The sequence below is a fragment of the Schistocerca nitens genome, chromosome 9, assembly GCF_023898315.1.
Source record: "Schistocerca nitens isolate TAMUIC-IGC-003100 chromosome 9, iqSchNite1.1, whole genome shotgun sequence".
Classification (NCBI taxonomy): domain Eukaryota; kingdom Metazoa; phylum Arthropoda; class Insecta; order Orthoptera; family Acrididae; genus Schistocerca; species Schistocerca nitens.
Genome location: NC_064622.1, coordinates 400,277,985 through 400,298,571, shown reverse-complemented (window position 1 = coordinate 400,298,571; position 20,587 = coordinate 400,277,985). Strand labels below are relative to the sequence as shown.

Sequence of the window (20,587 nt, the reverse complement as noted above, 5' to 3'; positions counted from 1 at the left end):
ACTAGGAGAAGGTACCGGTTAGTGGGGCATATTCTGAGGCATCAAGGGATCACCAATTTAGTATTGGAGGGCAGAGTGGAGGGTAAAAATCGTAGAGGGAGACCAAGAGATAAATACACTAAACAGATTCAGAAGGATGTAGGTTGCAGTAGGTACTGGGAGATGAAGAAGCTTGCACAGGATAAAGTAGCATGGAGAGCTGCATCAAACCAGTCTCTGAACTGAAGACCACAACAACAACAACATGAAAAATCCCTTTCACGTGTTCCATGTGCTCAAGAATACGCTTCTGTCTTCAGAAAGTAGATAAAATTTTATGGGCCCTTGTTTGGATGAAATGACTTGCGAAAGAAATATTATTTCTGCAAAATCGAAGTACTACAATCCTGTTAACTATTCTTCTACAAGACTTAGCGATTTTCCTAAGTGCTGAACCATGACTTTGACCAGGCCCCACTGGGAATTTCAAGGCAGCAAGCGCAAGGTTTGGGAGGTTATTGTTGGCTTAATACATATCATCTACTCACAGAAAAATTTTCCGAATAAACCCATATGAATTAATTTGTCTACTTCTTGTCACCGATAACTGCAGAGGAATTACTTTAGTAGATATCATGTAAGAAATTCTAGCTATTTATCTATGAAACAGACTGATCCCAATAACTGGAGAACTAACTGGTGACTATCAACGCGATTTCCGAAGAAACAGACAGACCTACATTAGATCATTTATTCACTCTACGACAAATAACTGAGAATGCGTGGAGTTTCAGTGCAGATGCCCACATATTATTTTTAGATTTCAAAAAGGTTTACGGCAGCATATACGGCAGAGAATCCTAAATATAATGAGGGAATCTGAAATTATCATAAAAGTCAATCAGATTAGTTAAAACATGTAAAGATGAAACGTCATGTCGTACAAAGACAGCCACAAGAGAAATTGGATTGAGAGAAGGGGACTACATTTCACCTATTTTATTTAACCTCGTCTTAGGGAAGATCGACATAGAATTTACTGAAACTAATCCATAATGGATCCAATTTCAGGGTATGAACGTCACTAAACATGCAGATGACGTAGCATTAATAAGTAGTTCCAAAACAGAATGTATCAGAATGATGCAGACTTATTACAAACTCCTTGAGAAAACAGGATTACTGTTAATGAATAAAAAGCAGAATATCTGGTCATAAGTGAGCAAATTCAAAGTGATACACTTTTGATGGATGTGCTTTCAAGACATTTGACAGCTTCAAGTACTTAGTGAGTCCCTTTAGTAACAACGGTAGAAAAGATATAGTAAGAGACACCTATGTAGCAACAGCGAGAAAAACAGCTTTTTGTTTTATCAAAATCTGAATTAGTAGTAACTTCAAAATCTTCTTCTATCAATCGACTAGTATACCGGTAACATTATACCGATGAGCAGCAGTAATATTCAGAAAGAAAGATAAAGAAAAACTGTTAATATTCAAAAGAAAAATATTAATAAAATTTCTTAGAGCGACGTATGATGAAGACAACATGGAGCGGAGAATAAGAAAAAACGAAGAATTAAGAGGGCTGTACAATTACCGTAACATCATCGAAGTGCTAAACAAAAGCAAGAAAGACGGAAAGTAGAGCATGTAAAATAGCTTTGTGCGCGACACTATGTAGAAGGAGAGGAAGAGGCAGATCCAGAATTAGGCGGCAATATAACATTCCAGAGAACACTGTTAGGATGAACATCAACACGGAGTGAACAAACAGTGCACTCGACAGAAAGAAATGGAAGAGACTCTTAGAGCAGGCGTATGGTCGATAAGGCCCTTGTCACATGTAAAGTCTTTTACATTTGACCTCAGTCCTGAACTTAGATTTTATGTATGAAAAGTTTATATTTTTGATCGACGTATTGTCTTGGGAAAAAACAATGCTGACGAACCAAACTTAAGAGATTGGTGTGATTCATCAAAATTGTAGAACATGTTGCAAGTGAATACTATTTCTGTTAGGAAATAACTGAAATGTACACTACTCAGAAAATTTAACACCAAACACATAAAAATAATGAAAACAATGCCGATGGAATCTGAAAATATAGTTCGTTGCTGAATGTAGTAGAAAATATATCAATAAACAATCGCTTATTCGATGGTGTAGGATATACAGGGTGAGTCACCTAACGTTGCCGCTGGATATATTTCGTAAACCACATCAAATACTGACGAACCGATTCCACAGACCGAACGTGAGGAGAGGGGATAGTGTAATTGTTTAATACAAACCATACAAAAATGCACGGAAGTATGTTTTTAATACAAACCTACGTTTTTTTAAATGGAACCACGTTAGTTTTGTTAGCGCATCTGAACATATAAACAAATACGTAATCAGTGCCGTTTGTTGCATTGTAAAATGTTAATTACATCCGGAGATATTGTAACCTAAAGTTGACGCTTGAAACCTCCGACGTTCAGTTGCGTGTTGTAACAAACACGGGCCACGGTCGGCGAGCAGCATCTGCAGGGACATGTTTACGATGACGACCGTGTTTACGAGTGTGGCTGTAGTGCACTGTTGTGGTTTGGTCTAGCTGTCGCAGTGTCCGCATGTAGCGCTTGCTGCTATTGTTATTCTGCATTCGTCTCCGCACGCAGACCAACTGTAGTATACCGTGTTACCAGACGTCTGTGATAGTGTAGTGTTGTAGGAACTGTGACCATGGTGTATTCGAACTCTGAAAAGGCGGATATGATACTCATCTATGGCGAGTGTCGACGAAATGCAGCTGAAGCCTGCAGGGTGTATGCAGAACGGTACCCGGACAGAGAGCATCCAACGTGCCGCACATTGCAAAACATCTACCGCCAACTGTATGCAACAGGTATGGTCGTAGCGCGTAAACGGGTCCGTAACAGGCCCGTCACAGGAGAAGCTGGTGCAGTTGGTGTGTTAGCTGCTGTTGCCATGAATCCACACATAAGTACAAGGGACATTGCGAGAGCCGGTGGACTGAGTCAAAGTAGTGTCATGCGCATACTGCATCGTCACCGCTTTCACCCGTTTCATGTGTCGCTACATCAGCAATTACATGGTGATGACTTTAATCATCGAGTGCAATTCTGTCAATGGGCATTAACAGAGAATGCGTTGCAGTTCTGCCTGATTACCGATGAAGCGGGTTTCACAAACCACGGGGCAGTGAATCTACGGAACATGCATTACTGGTCCGTGGACAATCCTCGCTGGCTCAGACAGGTAGAGCGACAGCGATCGTGGATTGTAAATGTATGGTGCCGAATCATTGGCGACCACCTCATTGGTCCTCACTTCATTGCAGCGGCCCAAACAGCTGCAACATACATCGCGTTTCTACAGAATGATCTGTCAACGTTGCTCGAAAATGTCCCACTGGAAACGCGTCGACGTATGTGGTATCAGAATGATGGTGCACCTGCACATTCTGCAATTAACACTAGGCTGACCCTTGACAGGATGTTCGACGGGCGTTTCATGGGACGTGGAGGACGCATAAATTGGCCAGCCCGTTCTCCTGATCTTACACCTCTGGACTTCTTTCTGTGGGGTACGTTAAAGGAGAATGTGTACCGTGACGTGCCTACAACCCCAGAGGATATGAAACAACGTATTGTGGCAGCTTGCGGCGACATTACACCATATGTACTGCGGCGTGTACGACATTCATTACGCCAGAGATTGCAATTGTGTGCAGCAAATGATGGCCACCACATTGAACATCTATTGGCCTGACATGTCGGGACACACTCTATTCCACTCCGTAATTAAAAACGGAAACCACGTGTGTACGTGTACCGCACCCCTCATGGTAATGTACATGTGCGACAGTGAGAAAGACCAATAAAAAGGTGTTAGCATGTGGACGTAATGTGCTGTTCCAGGCTCTTCTGTACCTAAGGTCCATCACCGTTCCCTTTGGATCCCTACGTAATTCGGTGCTCTCCGATACACACGATCGAACAGCGAAGGAGTGGTACTCAAGCGTGAACTTTAGGTTACAATATCTCCGGATGTAATTAACATTTTACAATGCAACAAACGGCACTGATTACGTATTTGTTTATATGTTCAGATGTGCTAACAAAACTAACGGGGTTCCATTTAAAAAAACGTAGATTTGTGTTAAAAACATACTTCCGTGCATTTTTGTATGGTTTGTATTAACCAATTACACTAGCCCCTCTCCTCACGTTCGGTCTGTGGAATCGATTCGTCAGTATTTGATGTGGTTTACGAAATATTTCCGGCGGTAATGTTAGGTGACTCACCCTGTATATTACACTCCTGGAAATTGAAATAAGAACACCGTGAACTCATTGTCCCAGGAAGGGGAAACTTTATTGACACATTCCTGGGGTCAGATACATCACATGATCACACTGACAGAACCACAGGCACATAGACACAGGCAACAGAGCATGCACAATGTCGGCACTAGTACAGTGTATATCCACCTTTCGCAGCAATGCAGGCTGCTATTCTCCCATGGAGACGATCGTAGAGATGCTGGATGTAGTCCTGTGGAACGGCTTGCCATGCCATTTCCACCTGGCGCCTCAGTTGGACCAGCGTTCGTGCTGGACGTGCAGACCGCGTGAGACGACGCTTCATCCAGTCCCAAACATGCTCAATGGGGGACAGATCCGGAGATCTTGCTGGCCAGGGTAGTTGACTTACACCTTCTAGAGCACGTTGGGTGGCACGGGATACATGCGGACGTGCATTGTCCTGTTGGAACAGCAAGTTCCCTTGCCGGTCTAGGAATGGTAGAACGATGGGTTCGATGACGGTTTGGATGTACCGTGCACTATTCAGTGTCCCCTCGACGATCACCAGTGGTGTACGGCCAGTGTAGGAGATCGCTCCCCACACCATGATGCCGGGTGTTGGCCCTGTGTGCCTCGGTCGTATGCAGTCCTGATTGTGGCGCTCACCTGCACGGCGCCAAACACGCATACGACCATCATTGGCACCAAGGCAGAAGCGACTCTCATCGCTGAAGACGACACTCCATTCGTCCCTCCATTCACGCCTGTCGCGACACCACTGGAGGCGGGCTGCACGATGTTGGGGCGTGAGCGGAAGACGGCCTAACGGTGTGCGGGACCGTAGCCCAGCTTCATGGAGACGGTTGTGAATGGTCCTCGCCGATACCCCAGGAGCAACAGTGTCCCTAATTTGCTGGGAAGTGGCGGTGCGGTCCCCTACGGCACTGCGTAGGATCCTACGGTCTTGGCGTGCATCCGTGCGTCGCTGCGGTCCGGTCCCAGGTCGACGGGCACGTGCACCTTCCGCCGACCACTGGCGACAACATCGATGTACTGTGGAGACCTCACGCCCCACGTGTTGAGCAATTCGGCGGTACGTCCACCCGGCCTCCTGCATGCCCACTATACGCCCTCGCTCAAAGTCCGTCAACTGCACATACGGTTCACGTCCACGCTGTCGCGGCATGCTACCAGTGTTAAAGACTGCGATGGAGCTCCGTATGCCACGGCAAACTGGCTGACACTGACGGCGGCGGTGCACAAATGCTGCGCAGCTAGCGCCATTCGACGGCCAACACCGCGGTTCCTGGTGTGTCCGCTGTGCCGTGCGTGTGATCATTGCTTGTACAGCCCTCTCGCAGTGTCCGGAGCAAGTATGGTGGGTCTGACACACCGGTGTCAATGTGTTCTTTTTTCCATTTCCAGGAGTGTACTTCATACTCTAAACACGCTAATTTGCCGAAAAACAGAAATTGTCTTAGTTTCGCGAAGACATTCTGACACCGCGAAAAACAGCTTTCTTCAAATGGCTCTGAGCACTATGGGACTTAACATCTATGGTCATCAGTCCCCTAGAACTTAGAACTACTTAAATCTAACTAACCTAAGGAATCACACAACACCCAGTCATCTCGAGGAAGAGCTTTCTCTAGGGAAAGTACCAGAAATGAAAATAAGCGAAGCACTGAAAGCACAGGGTTTAATATACACTATCTGGTCAAAAGTATCAGGGCAACTCTATGTATTGCGTAATTGAACGTCAGACGTCATAGAAAGTCGACCCGCCATAATAAAATGAGGCAGGGGGTATTATTGCGTTGTTCAGTAGAGAAGCTGTAACAGTAGAATGGTTTTGTGAGGAGAGCTGAGAGACTCTAAACATGGACGTCGCATGAGTAACAGATCCATCAGGAACATATCAAGCCTTCTGAAGCTACCCGAGTCGAGTGTAATGTGACTGCGAAGTGAAACGCGAAAGAACGGTCACAACTAAATGAAGACGAGGCAAACGTCATGTACTGATGAACATGGACCGTCGGACACTGCGCGTTGGGAGGAATTGTAAACAACCGCATGGAAACAGCGGGAAGAAACACTAGTGATTTCCAACTCGCTACCAGCAGTCCAGCTGGCGCAATGACGGGGCGTAGGGACTTAAAAAAAAGTGGTCGAGTTGCTCCTCAGAAGGCGCGCACTTCTGTGGCCAATGCTAAACGACCCTTGCGATGATGTAAAGAGCAACGACACTGGTCAGTGGATAAAATGGTTCAAATGGCTCTGAGCACTATGGGACTTAACATCTGTGGTCATCAGTCCCCTAGAACTTAGAACTACTTAAACCTAACTAACCTAAGGACATCACACACATCCATGCCCGAGGCAGGATTCGAACCTGCGACCGTAGCAGTCGCGCGGTTCCGGACTGCGCGCCTAGAACCGCTAGACCACCGCGGCCGGCGTCAGTGGATAACTGGAAACGAGTGACTTGCAGTGTAGAATCACGCTATGCCCTGTGGAAATCCGATGGAAAGGTTTGGTTTTAGCGAATGCCCGGGGAATGTTACCAGCCGTCACCTTTTAGTGCTAACAGTGAGGTACAGGCGATGTGGTGTTACAATGTGGCGGCGTTGTTCCTGGTTAAGATGGGATCCCCTTAGTGCGTTCAAGAAAATGTTGAATGCTTAATTTTACTGCATTGTGTACTGCGTAGAGTAGAGGAACAGTTCGGAGACGATGACTGTTCGTATCAGCCTGTGTGCGGCAATGATTTGTAGACAGTAAAGTTCTTGAAATGGTCCAGTCTGCGCAGAGTCCTGATCTGCACCCAACTGAATACCTTTGAAATTACTTAGAACGTCGACCTAGCTCTGGACCATAGCATCCAGCATCATTACCTTCTCTCGTTCCTCCACAGGCATTCAGATACCACTTCAAAAGTGCCCATAACGGAGTTCAAGCCTCCATAAAGACGAAGGGTAGACATACCACATATTAATCTCCAGTAACATGGGTCCAGTTACTTTTGATCAGGTAATACATATACTAGAGATGGGGAAACCCGTTCATAATTGGAAACAAGTTCACTAGTGATCGCTCTTTTTTGGAAACCCTTCATTTTTTCTGGTTCACCGTTGATTTGAGCTTGGTATACGGTTCTTATGAGAAATTGAAAATTGATAGCATAGGTGAGCGAAGGTGGAAGGCACCAAGAGGGGGCACTTGCCTCCGCCCTGGAGTACATTTTATTCACAATTGTAATTTTCGTGATTCTGCAAAACCTCTCGTTTAGCCAACTGTAGCGTTTTGTGGCTGATCGCAGTGAAATAATATAAGGTGGCGCACGAAAAACCGGCCCCGAGTACAGACTGCTCGCCAGTTACGCACGATTTGTTGACCGCTACGAGCAGAATAGATAAACATGTAATAATTGGGCAGTGAAGAAATAACAAATAAGCTAATGCAAACAACAGCTTCGAAAAAATAGACGACAAGTGGTAGGTGACAATGAGTAGTCTAGTGCTCGGGGCCGATTTTTCGTGCGCCACCCTGTACCACTGAAATAATATTGTAGAAGTTATCATATTCTCTTTACAAAACGTTACCCCATGCATTCTATTATGGAACGCGGACTTCATTCGTCTGTAAGTCGGTCTGCCTTCCGTAACAATGAACATGCTCTTTTACCTTGGATAAAAAAAAGACAGAAAATGGTCACTTCCTTTGCATGTGTAATGGAAACATCTTGCCTTTTTACAAACATTTCTTCTTCAAAATGGTTCAAATGGCTCTGAGCACTATGCGACTTAACTTCTGAGGTCATCAGTCGCCTAGAACTTAGAACTAATTAAACCTAACTAACCTAAGGACATCACACACATCCATGCCCGAGGCAGGATTCGAACCTGCGACCGTAGCGGTCACGCGGTTCCAGACTGAAGCGCCTTTAACCGCACGGCCACACCGGCCGGCAAACATTTCTTCTGTTGTTTATCGAAATACTGAAGTAAGCTGATATGCTGTTTTGTTACCTGCAAAGATGTATGCATTATGTACCACGTAATTTTATGTAATTTACGTAATTATACAATACCTTTTAATTACTGGTCATGGATGCTGAATAGAATACGAAAATAACCAGAAGTTTAGAGTTCAAAAAAGGTTTGAAACAGATCTAGGATGGGCGTGCGCAGCGAACGAAACGAAAAACAACACGATACTGAACTAACTAGGAGCAGTCGGCAGTGGAACTGCAACGAGTGGCCACGCGAAGAAGGACGAGTCCGGCCGAGCGAGACCGAGACCGACAGGAACGGGACCGAGGCTGGAACGGGACCGGCCGACGTGCCGTTGCGGGAACGAGACCGATCGTGTTTCCTGTTCCAGGGAACTATAAGTAGAAATCCGTGATCGAGACCAACGGGAACGGGACCGAGGTTGGAACGGGACTGACCGTTTCCAGTTCCCGGGAACTATAAGTAGAAAACCGCGACCGAAGACCGTTCCTTAGAATCCGTTCATCACTCGCTCCGTTCATCTTGATGAACCGTTCCTTTGGACCCGTTAGTTCGCGAACGGCCCATCTCTCATATATACTACAACGAACTGCAGCGAGTTTAATTTACTCCCTGAGCTACAAAAACAATAAAATTTGGATGAAGCATACATGCTGCGTGATAACTAAGGAGGTTAAAAGAGGTCCTACATTACAGTATTAAAACTAAGACTTTTTTTAAACTTTGCATTTATGTGGTGCGGTCCCCAAGGTGGAGTGGCCTCCTAGTTTGCAGATATGCAGCAATATTACGATCAGCAATTGTAGACAGTGTTTTGGTTTTACAGGTGACGTACAGAATCAACACAGCGTACTGGCTGCTGGCTCCCATTGTCAGGAACATAATGGCTGCAATATCCAAGAATACTTCCTCCATCAGCAGAGATATTCCCATTCCTATATGGCTGCCGTTCGATGCTCGATCCTCACCGGTCTATGAGATACTGTACAGCCTTGAACTGGCTTTTGGATTTGCTATTTCTGAGACTACAGTGCTCATCGACGGCTCCCTGATAGCCTTGATACTGCAAGTGGCCGCCGAACTGGCGGTCCTGAATGACAATCTCGCAGCCGGCGTTACTCCAACTCTAAAGCAGTCACCAAGTGGTGTTACCATCACTGAAAGTATAGTCCAGGACTCAGACGTCCAGGTACTGCCGAAATCATCGCCGTTCTTGGTTGATGGAGCCTTTTCTGATTTCCTGCACAGCAGAAGTTCCACAGTCTCGGAAGCCGAAATATATCAACAGCTGATTGGAAATATTCAGCACCACCAGACCATTATAAGGTAAGTAAGTAATTAGTATCTTACGTTTAGATACTTTCAGTAAATGCTACTATCGACGGAAACATGGAAGTCGAAGAAATCGGTTCATCAACGAAGGTATTCCGTTATTATTCATCTGCACCACAACTGAAATTTTCCAACGGAACGAGATTCAAATGCAGGAACTAGACTGTACCACATATGAAGGCGTATCTACAACCGTGGTAATCCAATCCGTCTTTGACTCCTGACCGTCACAATCAGTGATTAAATTCTTGGTGGTTTCTTAGGCCTCAAATCTGACGTTCTTCTCCTTTCTTCCTTGGTCATAGAACGCCCCTTCTCCCATGTTTCAGCTTGTGGCTGACGAGCATCTTCGTAATTCTGTATTCGCTACTCATCCATTATAGTCACATGTCCTTTTCGCTGCGAAGTGTGGCTGCGCGGTTAGAGGCGCCATGTCACGGATTGCGCGACCCCTCCCGCCGGAAGTTCGAGTCCTCCCTCGGGCATGGGTGTGTGTGTTGTTCTTAGCATAAGTTAGTTTAAGTAGCGTATAAGTCTAGGGATCGATGACCTCAGCAGTTTGGTCCGTTCTTCTTTAAGATCCCATCTGAGGCTTTTATTTCTCTTCATAAGCAGTGATGTACGATTAAAGAATTATAAATGAAAAATTGTCGATGTTCTACAGTATTATTTCGACAAATGGTTTTCCGTTTACAAGGCCATCATCAGACTTTCATTGACTCTCGTCTTCAATGAGGGTACAGTACTGATGAACAACATCTAAAAAAGATATCACACATGAAGAGTGAGCTGCAAACACCAGTGACGTCTATACCATTTGAATGTGGAACCCCAGCTGTCTGAATTGTCGATGTTCTACAGTATTATTTCGACAAATGGTTTTCTGTTTACAAGGCCATCATCAGACTTTCATTGACTATCCGTCTTCAATGAGGGTACACTACTGATGAACAACATTACAAAAGATATCACACATGAAGCGTGAGGTGCAAACACCAGTGACATCTATACTATTTGAATGTAGAACCCCAGCTGTCTGAACGCCCCAGCCAAAGATGCTCTATTTCGTTTCTTGCCTAATTACAACATGGTTGCCACGAAATGTCACGAGAGCGTTCAATGAAAATACTTTTTGGTTCTGCTTCCACATCAGCCTATTACATCGGATGTTTTTTTTTTAAGTTCAAAGCCAGGAACAAGTAGCAATTCTTTATCACGTACAGACAGACGGAAATTGTTTTGCCTATGACTAACTATGCAGATCATAAGAATCTGTAGGCGCACCCCTTGCTTTGAGATCAGAGTTCTACATCCAAGAAGTATAGGGATCCTGGCAAATAAAGAGTGAATGATATCTTTGACAGTGTAATAGTGACATACTCCAAAACTTTAAACAGTAAATAAATATATAGGGAACAAACCAGAAAAACATTGACACTATATAATCTTTCACAGTGTAAGGGTCATTTCAAATGATAATGTTTCTTCCTAGTTTATTCCCTTTATATTTATTAACTGATTAACTTTAAGGTATTGAATTACGTTATCATTACATTGTCAAAAATGAAATTGAGTCTATGTTTTCAGCTTACTCCATATGCACACGAGTGCAGGAAAGGTTATGCTGACGTTCTTCTTTGACCAAGAAGGCCCCCTTCTGATTCACTTCCTGCAGGACGGGATAACAGTGAATGCCCAGCGTTACTCGCAAACCTTGACCACCCTTCGCCAAGCGATGAAATCAAAACGACCAGGAAATCTCACCCTGGGGGTCATTCCATTCTACTCCACGACAATGCAAAGCCCCATACGGCCAACACAGTCGCGGCACTCCTGCAGAAATTCAAACGGGAGGTTCTCCGTCACCCTCATTACAGTCCGGAGCTCGCTACCAGTGATTACGCCATTTTTGGTCCCCGTAAAAAGGCGCTGAGGGGCAAACGATTCACGTCGGACGACGTCGTCCAGCTGTACATGCGGAACTGGTTCACATTGCAGCCCCGGGAATATTATGAGACAGTCATTCATCGCCTTCTGTCACAGTGGGACAAGTGTTTCAATAGCCAGGGTCAATACTTCTAACATACAGGTAATGGTTTCTGTAATATGCCTCCGGCTCGTTTCTTTTTGAACGCCCCTTATACATTTCTTTTGAGGTTTGTCGCTGCAAAAGAAGTGGAAAACTCCAGTAGATGCTTTTGTGAAAGAATATCGGAAAATCAGCAGTTTAAAAAGTGAAACTTTACTAGATGTACGTTTTTACTGAGTTTAACGAAAGCGATATTGGCCTGATGTATTCGACGATGTCCTTTCACTACACTGTCTAAAGGATCGTTATAAGAAATACCAAATTAAGATCAACCTGAAGATGCCTAAATAAGGCGAAACGAGTAGTTGAAAAATAAACTAAAATTGCAACCAAGACTGTTTTTAACCAATATTGTTAAGCACTGGTTTGCTGTACGCCACAGATGGATTGGAAGAATTTCGAAAATGTTTTTCTTATTAATCTATGTGTTTGATTATATGAAACCTAATGATATTAAAATATTGAAATAAAATAGTAATAATCTTCTCTGATCGTTACCAGCAGCTTTTCTTCAGTGTCTATACACGAGTGCGTTTGGTATCATTCCAGTTATCGTTCCTCTAATTTTGGAAAGTAGTTCGTCGAAGGAAGACGTTCACACTCTGATGTCATTAAAAAAATATCCTCATAGTTTCTCACTCCTTGTAGAAGGCGATACAAACCCATTGGTATTTCTTTTCTGCAGGGAAGGATAGCGCCCAGTATATGTCTTTTCTGCTTCTGCAGTGTCTTTCCTTCTTCAAACGACGTCCACCGCACTTCCGCAGGCACTTTCCTTTTGGGTTACTACTTACAATAAATAGAACAAAAAAAAAATCCGTCCGTCGGTCGTATTTCGTTCGAAACAACTGAGACAGCAAGCAATGCATCGAGACCTGTTGAGTAGAGGGACAGACCAAGTCCACGCACCGCGGTTGTCGGCGGTCGTCTGCAGAGTAGCCCGCAGAAATGGCAGAACCACGTTCCGCACATTGTTCCCGGTTGGCGGACCAGTACCTTGTTCCCACCAATGACCCCCGCCACCGCAGCGGGCGGCGGCCAGTGCGTTGTTGCCCTTCGTTCTTCGGCTGGTCGCGACCTCCAGTCACGCCGTATTCCAGCGTTATAGGATACCGCCATCGATTAATTCACTCATTTCGGAATTTTCATGTGCTCGACCTGTTTTCAACTGAATACGCATTGAATTTCAAATTTCCTACACTTGGCTTCCTGCATAAGATTTACTCAGAATGGCTCGTGACTCCTCTGAAAATCGGGACAGCCCGCGAAAATTGAGAGACTTGGCAAGAGTACCAATCCCCCTCCGCGTCGCATGTCGAAGGCATTGTTCATGCGCTATCTCAGAGGTGAATCGTCCTAAACGCCCTCCATTCACGATATGTCCACGTTCTAGTACCATGTATTCGCCCGCTTTGAATACGTAGTTACTACTGAAAAGCTGTGCAAGACTGGGGATCTAATCCAGATTCCCTACTTATCGTGAACAGTCACCTTAATCACCATGCTTTTGCCTCTAGCCTGGTCTCTGGAAATTTCTGAACGCTCTAGCAAAGAGCGTCTCGCACAGACTATATGGGGGTAGCAATTCTGAGGTGAAAGAGATGGTGGAGGGCCGTGACTTACCTTGCAAGGCGTGTTCGGAAGGTAAGGTTTCAGAGTGCAAAGCGATCGTGTAGAAATGCCTAAAACAACAGTGTCTCCTTGACAAGTAGGTGGATCTGGTGAAAGATTTCGCCTGAAGCTCTGCAGCACACAAAACATCAATGTCATGCGTTTCTTTCTTCAAGACAATTTTCAGCCACGTTCTGCAGGGGCAATGAAGATGCTCTTGCAGCGTTTTAGATGGAAACTGTTTGATCACCCACAAGACAGCTCTTAATTGTCTTCCCCCATTGTTCATCTCTGCTCACATGAACCTCTGTCTACGAAGACAACATTTTGGCACAAATAACGAAAGGCAAACCAGCGTAGAGAATTGGTGGAAAGCACAAAAAATGGTTCAAATGGCTCTGAGCACTATGGGACCTAACTTCTGAGGTCATCAGTCGCCTAGAACTTAGAACTACTTAAACCGAACTAACCTAAGGACATCACACACATCCATGCCCGAGGCAGGATTCGAACCTGCGACCGTAGCGGTCGAGCGGCTCCAGACTGTAGCGCCTAGAACCGCTCGGCCACTTCGACCGACTGGAAAGTACAGGCGCCGGCTTTCTGTGACAAGGGTACTGGAAAGTTTCTACAACACCGCGACAAATGTCGGAGCAGCGACTATTTAGAGAGGTAGTTGGAAGGTGTGGCTAACTGTTGCAGATAAAAGTTTTTTGATTTTCATTCGCGACCGATCGGACCTTACGTTCCGAACAGCCCTCGTATGTATAGAAGTGATATCAATGAAGATGCTGTAACATTCAGTTATATCAATGTTAACAGTTTATATATGCTGACTCTAAACTGTAATGACACTACTGTATATATTCAAGACATTATGACTTCAGTATATCTCCCTCACTGCCAAGTAACATTGTCCTATGAAACTCTGATCATACATAGAAAGATCCTCTGCTGTATATTGCAGAAGGTAGCTGAAAGAAATACGCAATGAGGCGAACAGAAATGATACTTCTAGTCAAAGACAATAATTACTGTGAAGTCACGGTGATTCATAATTCAAAAAAGTGTCAGTACGCTGATGCAGTGATATCCCTCCCCACACAATAACACCCGGATCACCAAAACGATAATGTTCGACGATGCTGGACGTACCCTCGCATCGCGAGAGATGAGAACGCGCTATGCACACAGGAAAATACTATTTTACTCATTACTACTTATATTATGAACAGCATCCAAAGCGTCACTACTATCTCTTCAGTCCTGTTTGCATGCAGAGTTGTAGAAAGCGCCGACTAGAGAATAAAAGTATCATTTGTGTGCGTCTCACTGCGTATTCCTTTCAGTTTCCTTCTGTACTACGGCAGTTCCTCCTTTCATAAAATGACCCTTATCTCCGCTGGGAATGATGCGATTCACATGCAGTCTCTCCTCTGTCCAGTACTGTTGACATTTGTCAAGTGCCCAATCTCCAAGATCTTACGTATTAGTTATTCTGGAACCTGTTATTTCTTGTATTTTATTTATATTATCTCGCCGCAAATAATATGCTCTGTGATGTCAGCAGGGCATATTCCTAGAGTGACGAGAAGAGCCTCTGCCGGTATGATACTGAACGCTTCCGTCATCCTTAGGAGAACCCCACGGTGTGTACATCTGAGGGACGCTCTGTGCCGTACCAAACAAAGCCTGTGACCGCGAGCACTTGCTGCAAAGACCACAATGGGAGCGGCATTGCCTTGTGATACAGCTTTACAGCCACCATGGGGTACCTTGGCAGTACAGCCACTGTCTATTTTGTGCATGATTTTAGAAGCGTTTAAATAGAGTGTATCTACAGGTTCCGAGAAAAAACTCCTAAATAGCTGCACACAAGGCTTCGCGTAATTGGGATGTGAGGGAGAGTTTGCACTTAGGAAGCATGTATGTAACTTTACTTGCTGCTGTTGCTAATTTATTGCTCCTGAACTATCACCGCAATAAATTAACAATATCTGATATCGTTCACCACATTACGTTCCTGCAGATTTAATCCGAATCGATCTAGTCAATTACACGCTCATCTTGCCATCCTTTTTTATTCGTCACGGTGACAGGACAGAAGCTATCTGTAACACGATTGCTTGTGATTATATTTTGAAATAATAACCGTATTTATTCAAGAAACTTTTTCCGTGAGGCACAAATATTCCATTCTTGACGATAGAATCTACCGTCCTACCTAATAGAGTTTAGCCTTTCCTGATTCACTTTGTCGTCGGTGGAAAAATTGTCTACCTCGTAGTAAATGTATCTTCACTTTCTGAATACTCGAAGACACACTGGGCCACATCCGGAGTATACGGGAAGTAAGGCACACTTGTGGTGCGGACAGGTTGTTCGAAGCCTTACACTACAACTCCAAGCGTGGCGTGTGCATACCGGTATGTCCACGATGTATAGTGTCCTTCACACGCCGAGCTACAGAAAACGAAAGTTCCACTCCGTTCAGAATTATGCAAAATTAAAAGGGGAAAACTTTTTTTTACTTATACTCGCAGAGGCAGTTTTGTTTGTGACATCCATGATGTCATCGAAGGGTAGAAATGGAAACGTGGACATAAAACATATGTCCACTCACTGCTACCTAAAACGTTTTTCAATCATACTGTTTCAACAAGAGTACCAATAGAGGGCAGTTTCGAAAGACACTGAAACCCGTTTCACTTTCGTCTCCTGATGTTTATTTTCCCAAGAACCATTCCTAAGGCCCAAAATAGCCTACTAAACAAATTTTGCAATAATGTGTAAACGAAAAATGACCAGGTCTTAAGGTATGGAACACACTAACACCAAATTTCTCACCAGTGACGTGAGAGCGTCTTGGTACAAGGTAGTCTATGAGATAATTGCAACTAAAGAATAATTAAGCAAAATACATTCCACGCCTAGCAACCAACGCCGAACTTGTAACCTGGTAGACAGAGTTGCACACAAGTTTGTATGCACACAAACCTCTAAGAACTGGTTATAAATTCAAAATAAATCAGCGGTAAGACAGAGAACCAATCCACTCTGCATTGGTACACTGACGATATTAAAACCAGTAATAACGCAATAAACTGATTAACAACAATTGCAGCATACTGGAAAAGTCACAAATCCTCCCCAAGGACATACTGACATACATTACAAAGAAACTCAAAGGATTACGATGGTGGTCAAAATACAAAATCAAATTAATTATCTAGACGTTTCTTGTTCAGCAGAATAAAGCGAAATAGCTATACGAGGCTTTTCGTGGGAGGGTAGTATTTACGGGATTTCCAGAATAAGTTACCTGCAGATGATTAAAATAGATACAGTTAGATGCAATGTGCCACTAAGATAAGTAGTTAGTAGCAGTTATATTTTATAGGTATCACAAGGACATTGCGAAGTTTTTTGGTGGCTCGAAATATTCCACGAACGATCAGAACACAGGAGAAGGTCGGTTGGTGTGTTGTCATTGCTAATCAGTGATCTAAAAGTCTCTGGCTTGCTTGCTGTGCGGAATGACTCATAGCAGTGCAAACTATATAATTAAAATTCTCTGCACAGGTAAACGCTGTGATTCCAATGGGAACGTCGTAAAACAATTTAGAAGAAATGTTCAGGCATTACGAAGAGAATAATCATTGCTGTGTCAGATGTAAGAGGTACGGGTTCTAAAGATAAAGAGATAAACATTGAATTAAAGAACAGTAATTGAAACATAACCGTCATAATTACGATGTTAGTAAACCGAGACTTTTAACTGATGTGCGGTAATCTGTTCTGAGACACTTCAAACTATGAGAACGTGCTGTAGTTCTGGTGTATAAAAACTGATCACCAGAGAAACAACCAGCTATTTTTATGTAAATTAAATAATCGCGAGAGTGAGTTTCAGAATAGTTAGAAGTCATCTGTCAGCCACTGTTGGTGATAAGAAGGTAATAATGAAGAATCCACACCATTGTATGAGAGTCTTCAAAAAGTTGAAACATCTGACAAAATTTAGAACGTTAATTCTCGCACTAACGCTACGGATTCTTTGAGTCATTGTTTGCCTTCACGCATAAGGAAAGTTTCTGTAGACACTTGTGGTGAATAAAAGCAAAATGATCGAAATTTTGAAATTTTTTTGTCAAGAAGTACTAAGATACACAGACTTGTACACTGCGTATTTTACAGTCTTGGAAGATATTCCTTTGTTGCCAAGTTATATGATGAACTCCGTTTTCCAGACATGTTCACAAATATACTTCTTATTTTCTCTCAAAAATTTTTGGTTTCATACAGCTGATTACACGGTGACAATCGTCATAATACAAGATAATTCAGTTTCGAAATATCCAGTCTGTAGAACTTCTTCACTCGTTCTAGAGAAGCCTGTAGTCTGAATTAAAAACTGGTAAAAATGGTGTAACTGAAGAAATCGCCCAACGAGAAAGGAAAATGTCAGAATTTGAGACGTTGGTTTAATATTAGAATGAAGGATCATCAGAATTGTTCGAATAAATATGTAATAGGATCGCGGCTGGTTATCAAAAGCAAGCTCTAAGTTCTGCAGTGTAATACAAAGAAACACATCGCTTATCCGTTCTCTTTTCCAGCTGTGTGAGACTCCTGCGAAAAGTTCTCAGCCGCGCCACTTCCGTACTGCTCTTCTGCAATACGATCTCCATCTGTTTCCAAGTCATCGCTACTGCTGTTGTAAGTACTACGTAACTGGAATAGATTAGAATGCATGGCAATTTCTATCACTATAGCATTCTTTACTTCTAATAAGTTAAAATAAATGTTGACAGACTTTCATCTTTACCGCCAACTTATGGTCTGAAACTGTGATTCATTGATAAATCACAAACGGCCATAAAAGTCAACAGCCATTTGACATCAAATGTTGGATCATGGCGTCCTCTAGACTTGCAGTTCGGTCGTCCGAACCCAAATTGCTCCTGCATGTTTTCTTCTGTCGTTTGTCCCCCTTAAATGTCGTCATCTTCTCGACCTTTTTCTTATCTTCCTCCGTCACTCATCCATTCATCTGGTGACAGTTCCCGCCCATCTCCGTTCCCCGTTCATAAGTCATGCATGGTGGACTAAATGAAACTGACCTGGAAAATATTTCATTCACCTTGAGATAGGCAAGATAACTTACATCCTTCACATTTGAGGCAGATAATTTAAGATGGGTTGCCTATCTCAAGGTGCATGAAATATTTTCTCGGCGATCTTTATTTTGTCCAGCACGCAGTTACGTTTCCAATCCAGTCTATTCCATGACACACTTGTTTGTCTTCGTGTGTCTGCTACTGATTCTCAATATGCTCCTCTTCATTATTCACATAGTAATTTTCTGAATGGGTTTTACAGTAAACAGTCAAAATTATTGTCTTCTGTGCATGCAATAGAAAAGACAATAAAATGATTAATGATTAATGTGTGGTACTGCCTTTTCGATGTGCTGATTATACAGTATTTTAGTTAATTTCTCAGCAGGGTACGCTGCCGCAGATTGTCACACTTGTTTCCAGAATGAGATTTTCACTCTGCAGCGGAGTGTGCGCTTTGTCACACTTGTTGGCTGTCACAAGTCTCAGATCTCAGTTGCTGCTGCTTCGTAGCGATATAGACTAAAATCGCAATACGATCATAATATTCTGAATGTTATTGGTGTATTTGTGTTTCTTTTTCGGCTTAAAGTATTCGTTTATTGATGTAATTAACTCTCATTATTCACTCTGTACTCAGTTAAGTATCTATACTAACTAATTTCTATTATTTAGTAACAATTTCACAATGTTAATCTTCTTCAGCATTGGGATTTGGATCACGGTTTGTTTTTCTAACTCGGTTTTTGTTAGAAATGTCTGTTAGAGATTTGTTTGTCACAAAAAATTGCGGGGAATGGTTGCCACATGTGACAATCTATCACAGCATGTTCTTTAGTAGTTTTTCGCTTGTTCCACGTAAAAGCATTGTAAAATTATAAAAATGAGAAATCGACTACAGGTTGTACCACACATCAAGCATGTAGCACTAAGGAGGCAAAAAAAGAGGGATTATCAGTTCGTAAAGCTGCAGCTGATTATCAAATAAATTACTGAACTTTAACAATATATTGTAAGAAAATTCCCCAATGTGAAATTGGCGCCGAAAAGATATGAAATGAATTCACATATTGTGCATACACATTAGCAGCAACCACTCGCGACAAACGAAAATTTGTGTCGTATCGGTACTCGAACCCCGATTTCGTGCTTATTGTGAGCAGTCGCCTTAATCACTTCGGTTATCCGAGCACGCCCCCAGTGCCGGTCCAACCTCCTTACATCACGCCGTCACAATTCAAATGCTCTCACATTCGTGAAATTAAGCATAGGAAGACCATTGTTATTATTTTGTATAGACATTTTAGCCCCGCTAGGCGTGATTATATAGTAAACGGCGACTGTGTCTGCATGTCTGGAGGAAACTGCATTGTAATAAATGCAGTTGCTGCCTCAACACAGACACTGTCGCCATTAATGATGTGAAGATAGCTTTGCATCCTTCCACCACCGATTGTTTTCCAAATAGAAAAGTTTTTTTTCTGATGACGAGGGGAAGGAATTTAAGCAATATTATCTTCAAGAAACCGATGTTTATTGCAGTCCAAAGCCAAAAGAAATCAAATTTGGCTTATGATCTTCTCATGAGATATTCTGTTAAATATCGTAAATCTTGGTAGGGTAATGGGTGTGTTGCAGATAGTTGATTCGCTGATTGTTAAGAGACATTCAACACTCTCATTACGAAAATCAGGCGTAAGCAATTTAGAGCGAGCTTCTAGCATAAACTGAACAAATTTGGAATATTTTTTCAGTTGGTTGACAACAGTTCTCGTAAGACGTAATGTTCTACCTCAGGAAATTTCATACATGGACGAAACGGGCCGTACGTCGGTGCAGAGCTCCGATAGAGTGGGTGGTAACAGTAAAGCCATGGAAAATTGGGTCCAGTGCATAGAATGTCAAAAGCAATCTCACGAATAATGAATGAATCGTAAGGCCAAATTACTTTAATGCATATGAAAATTGTGAAATGGCGCTCGAAAGTGATTAGGCTAATGCGGAACTTGTCTTGAATATTTACTTAAATTATTATTTTAGTGTCTGAACGGGACATACATGTTTATTAAAGTTTCATCAGTAAAATGATTTAATTTTTTTACTTTTTAAAATAAATTTTCTGCTCT

At 43.0% G+C, this 20,587-nt stretch overlaps 1 protein-coding gene across 1 annotated transcript in view; it reads left to right on the top strand.

Moving 5' to 3' along the window:
* Positions 1-20,587, top strand: part of LOC126204270 (uncharacterized) — a 242,123-nt gene that overhangs the window by 183,283 nt on the left and 38,253 nt on the right. Inside the window, exons 3-4 of the mRNA XM_049938659.1 lie at positions 9,136-9,635; positions 17,961-18,060. Of these exons, the coding sequence (XP_049794616.1) occupies positions 9,136-9,635; positions 17,961-18,060 (600 nt within the window). The remainder of the gene's footprint in view (positions 1-9,135; positions 9,636-17,960; positions 18,061-20,587) is intronic.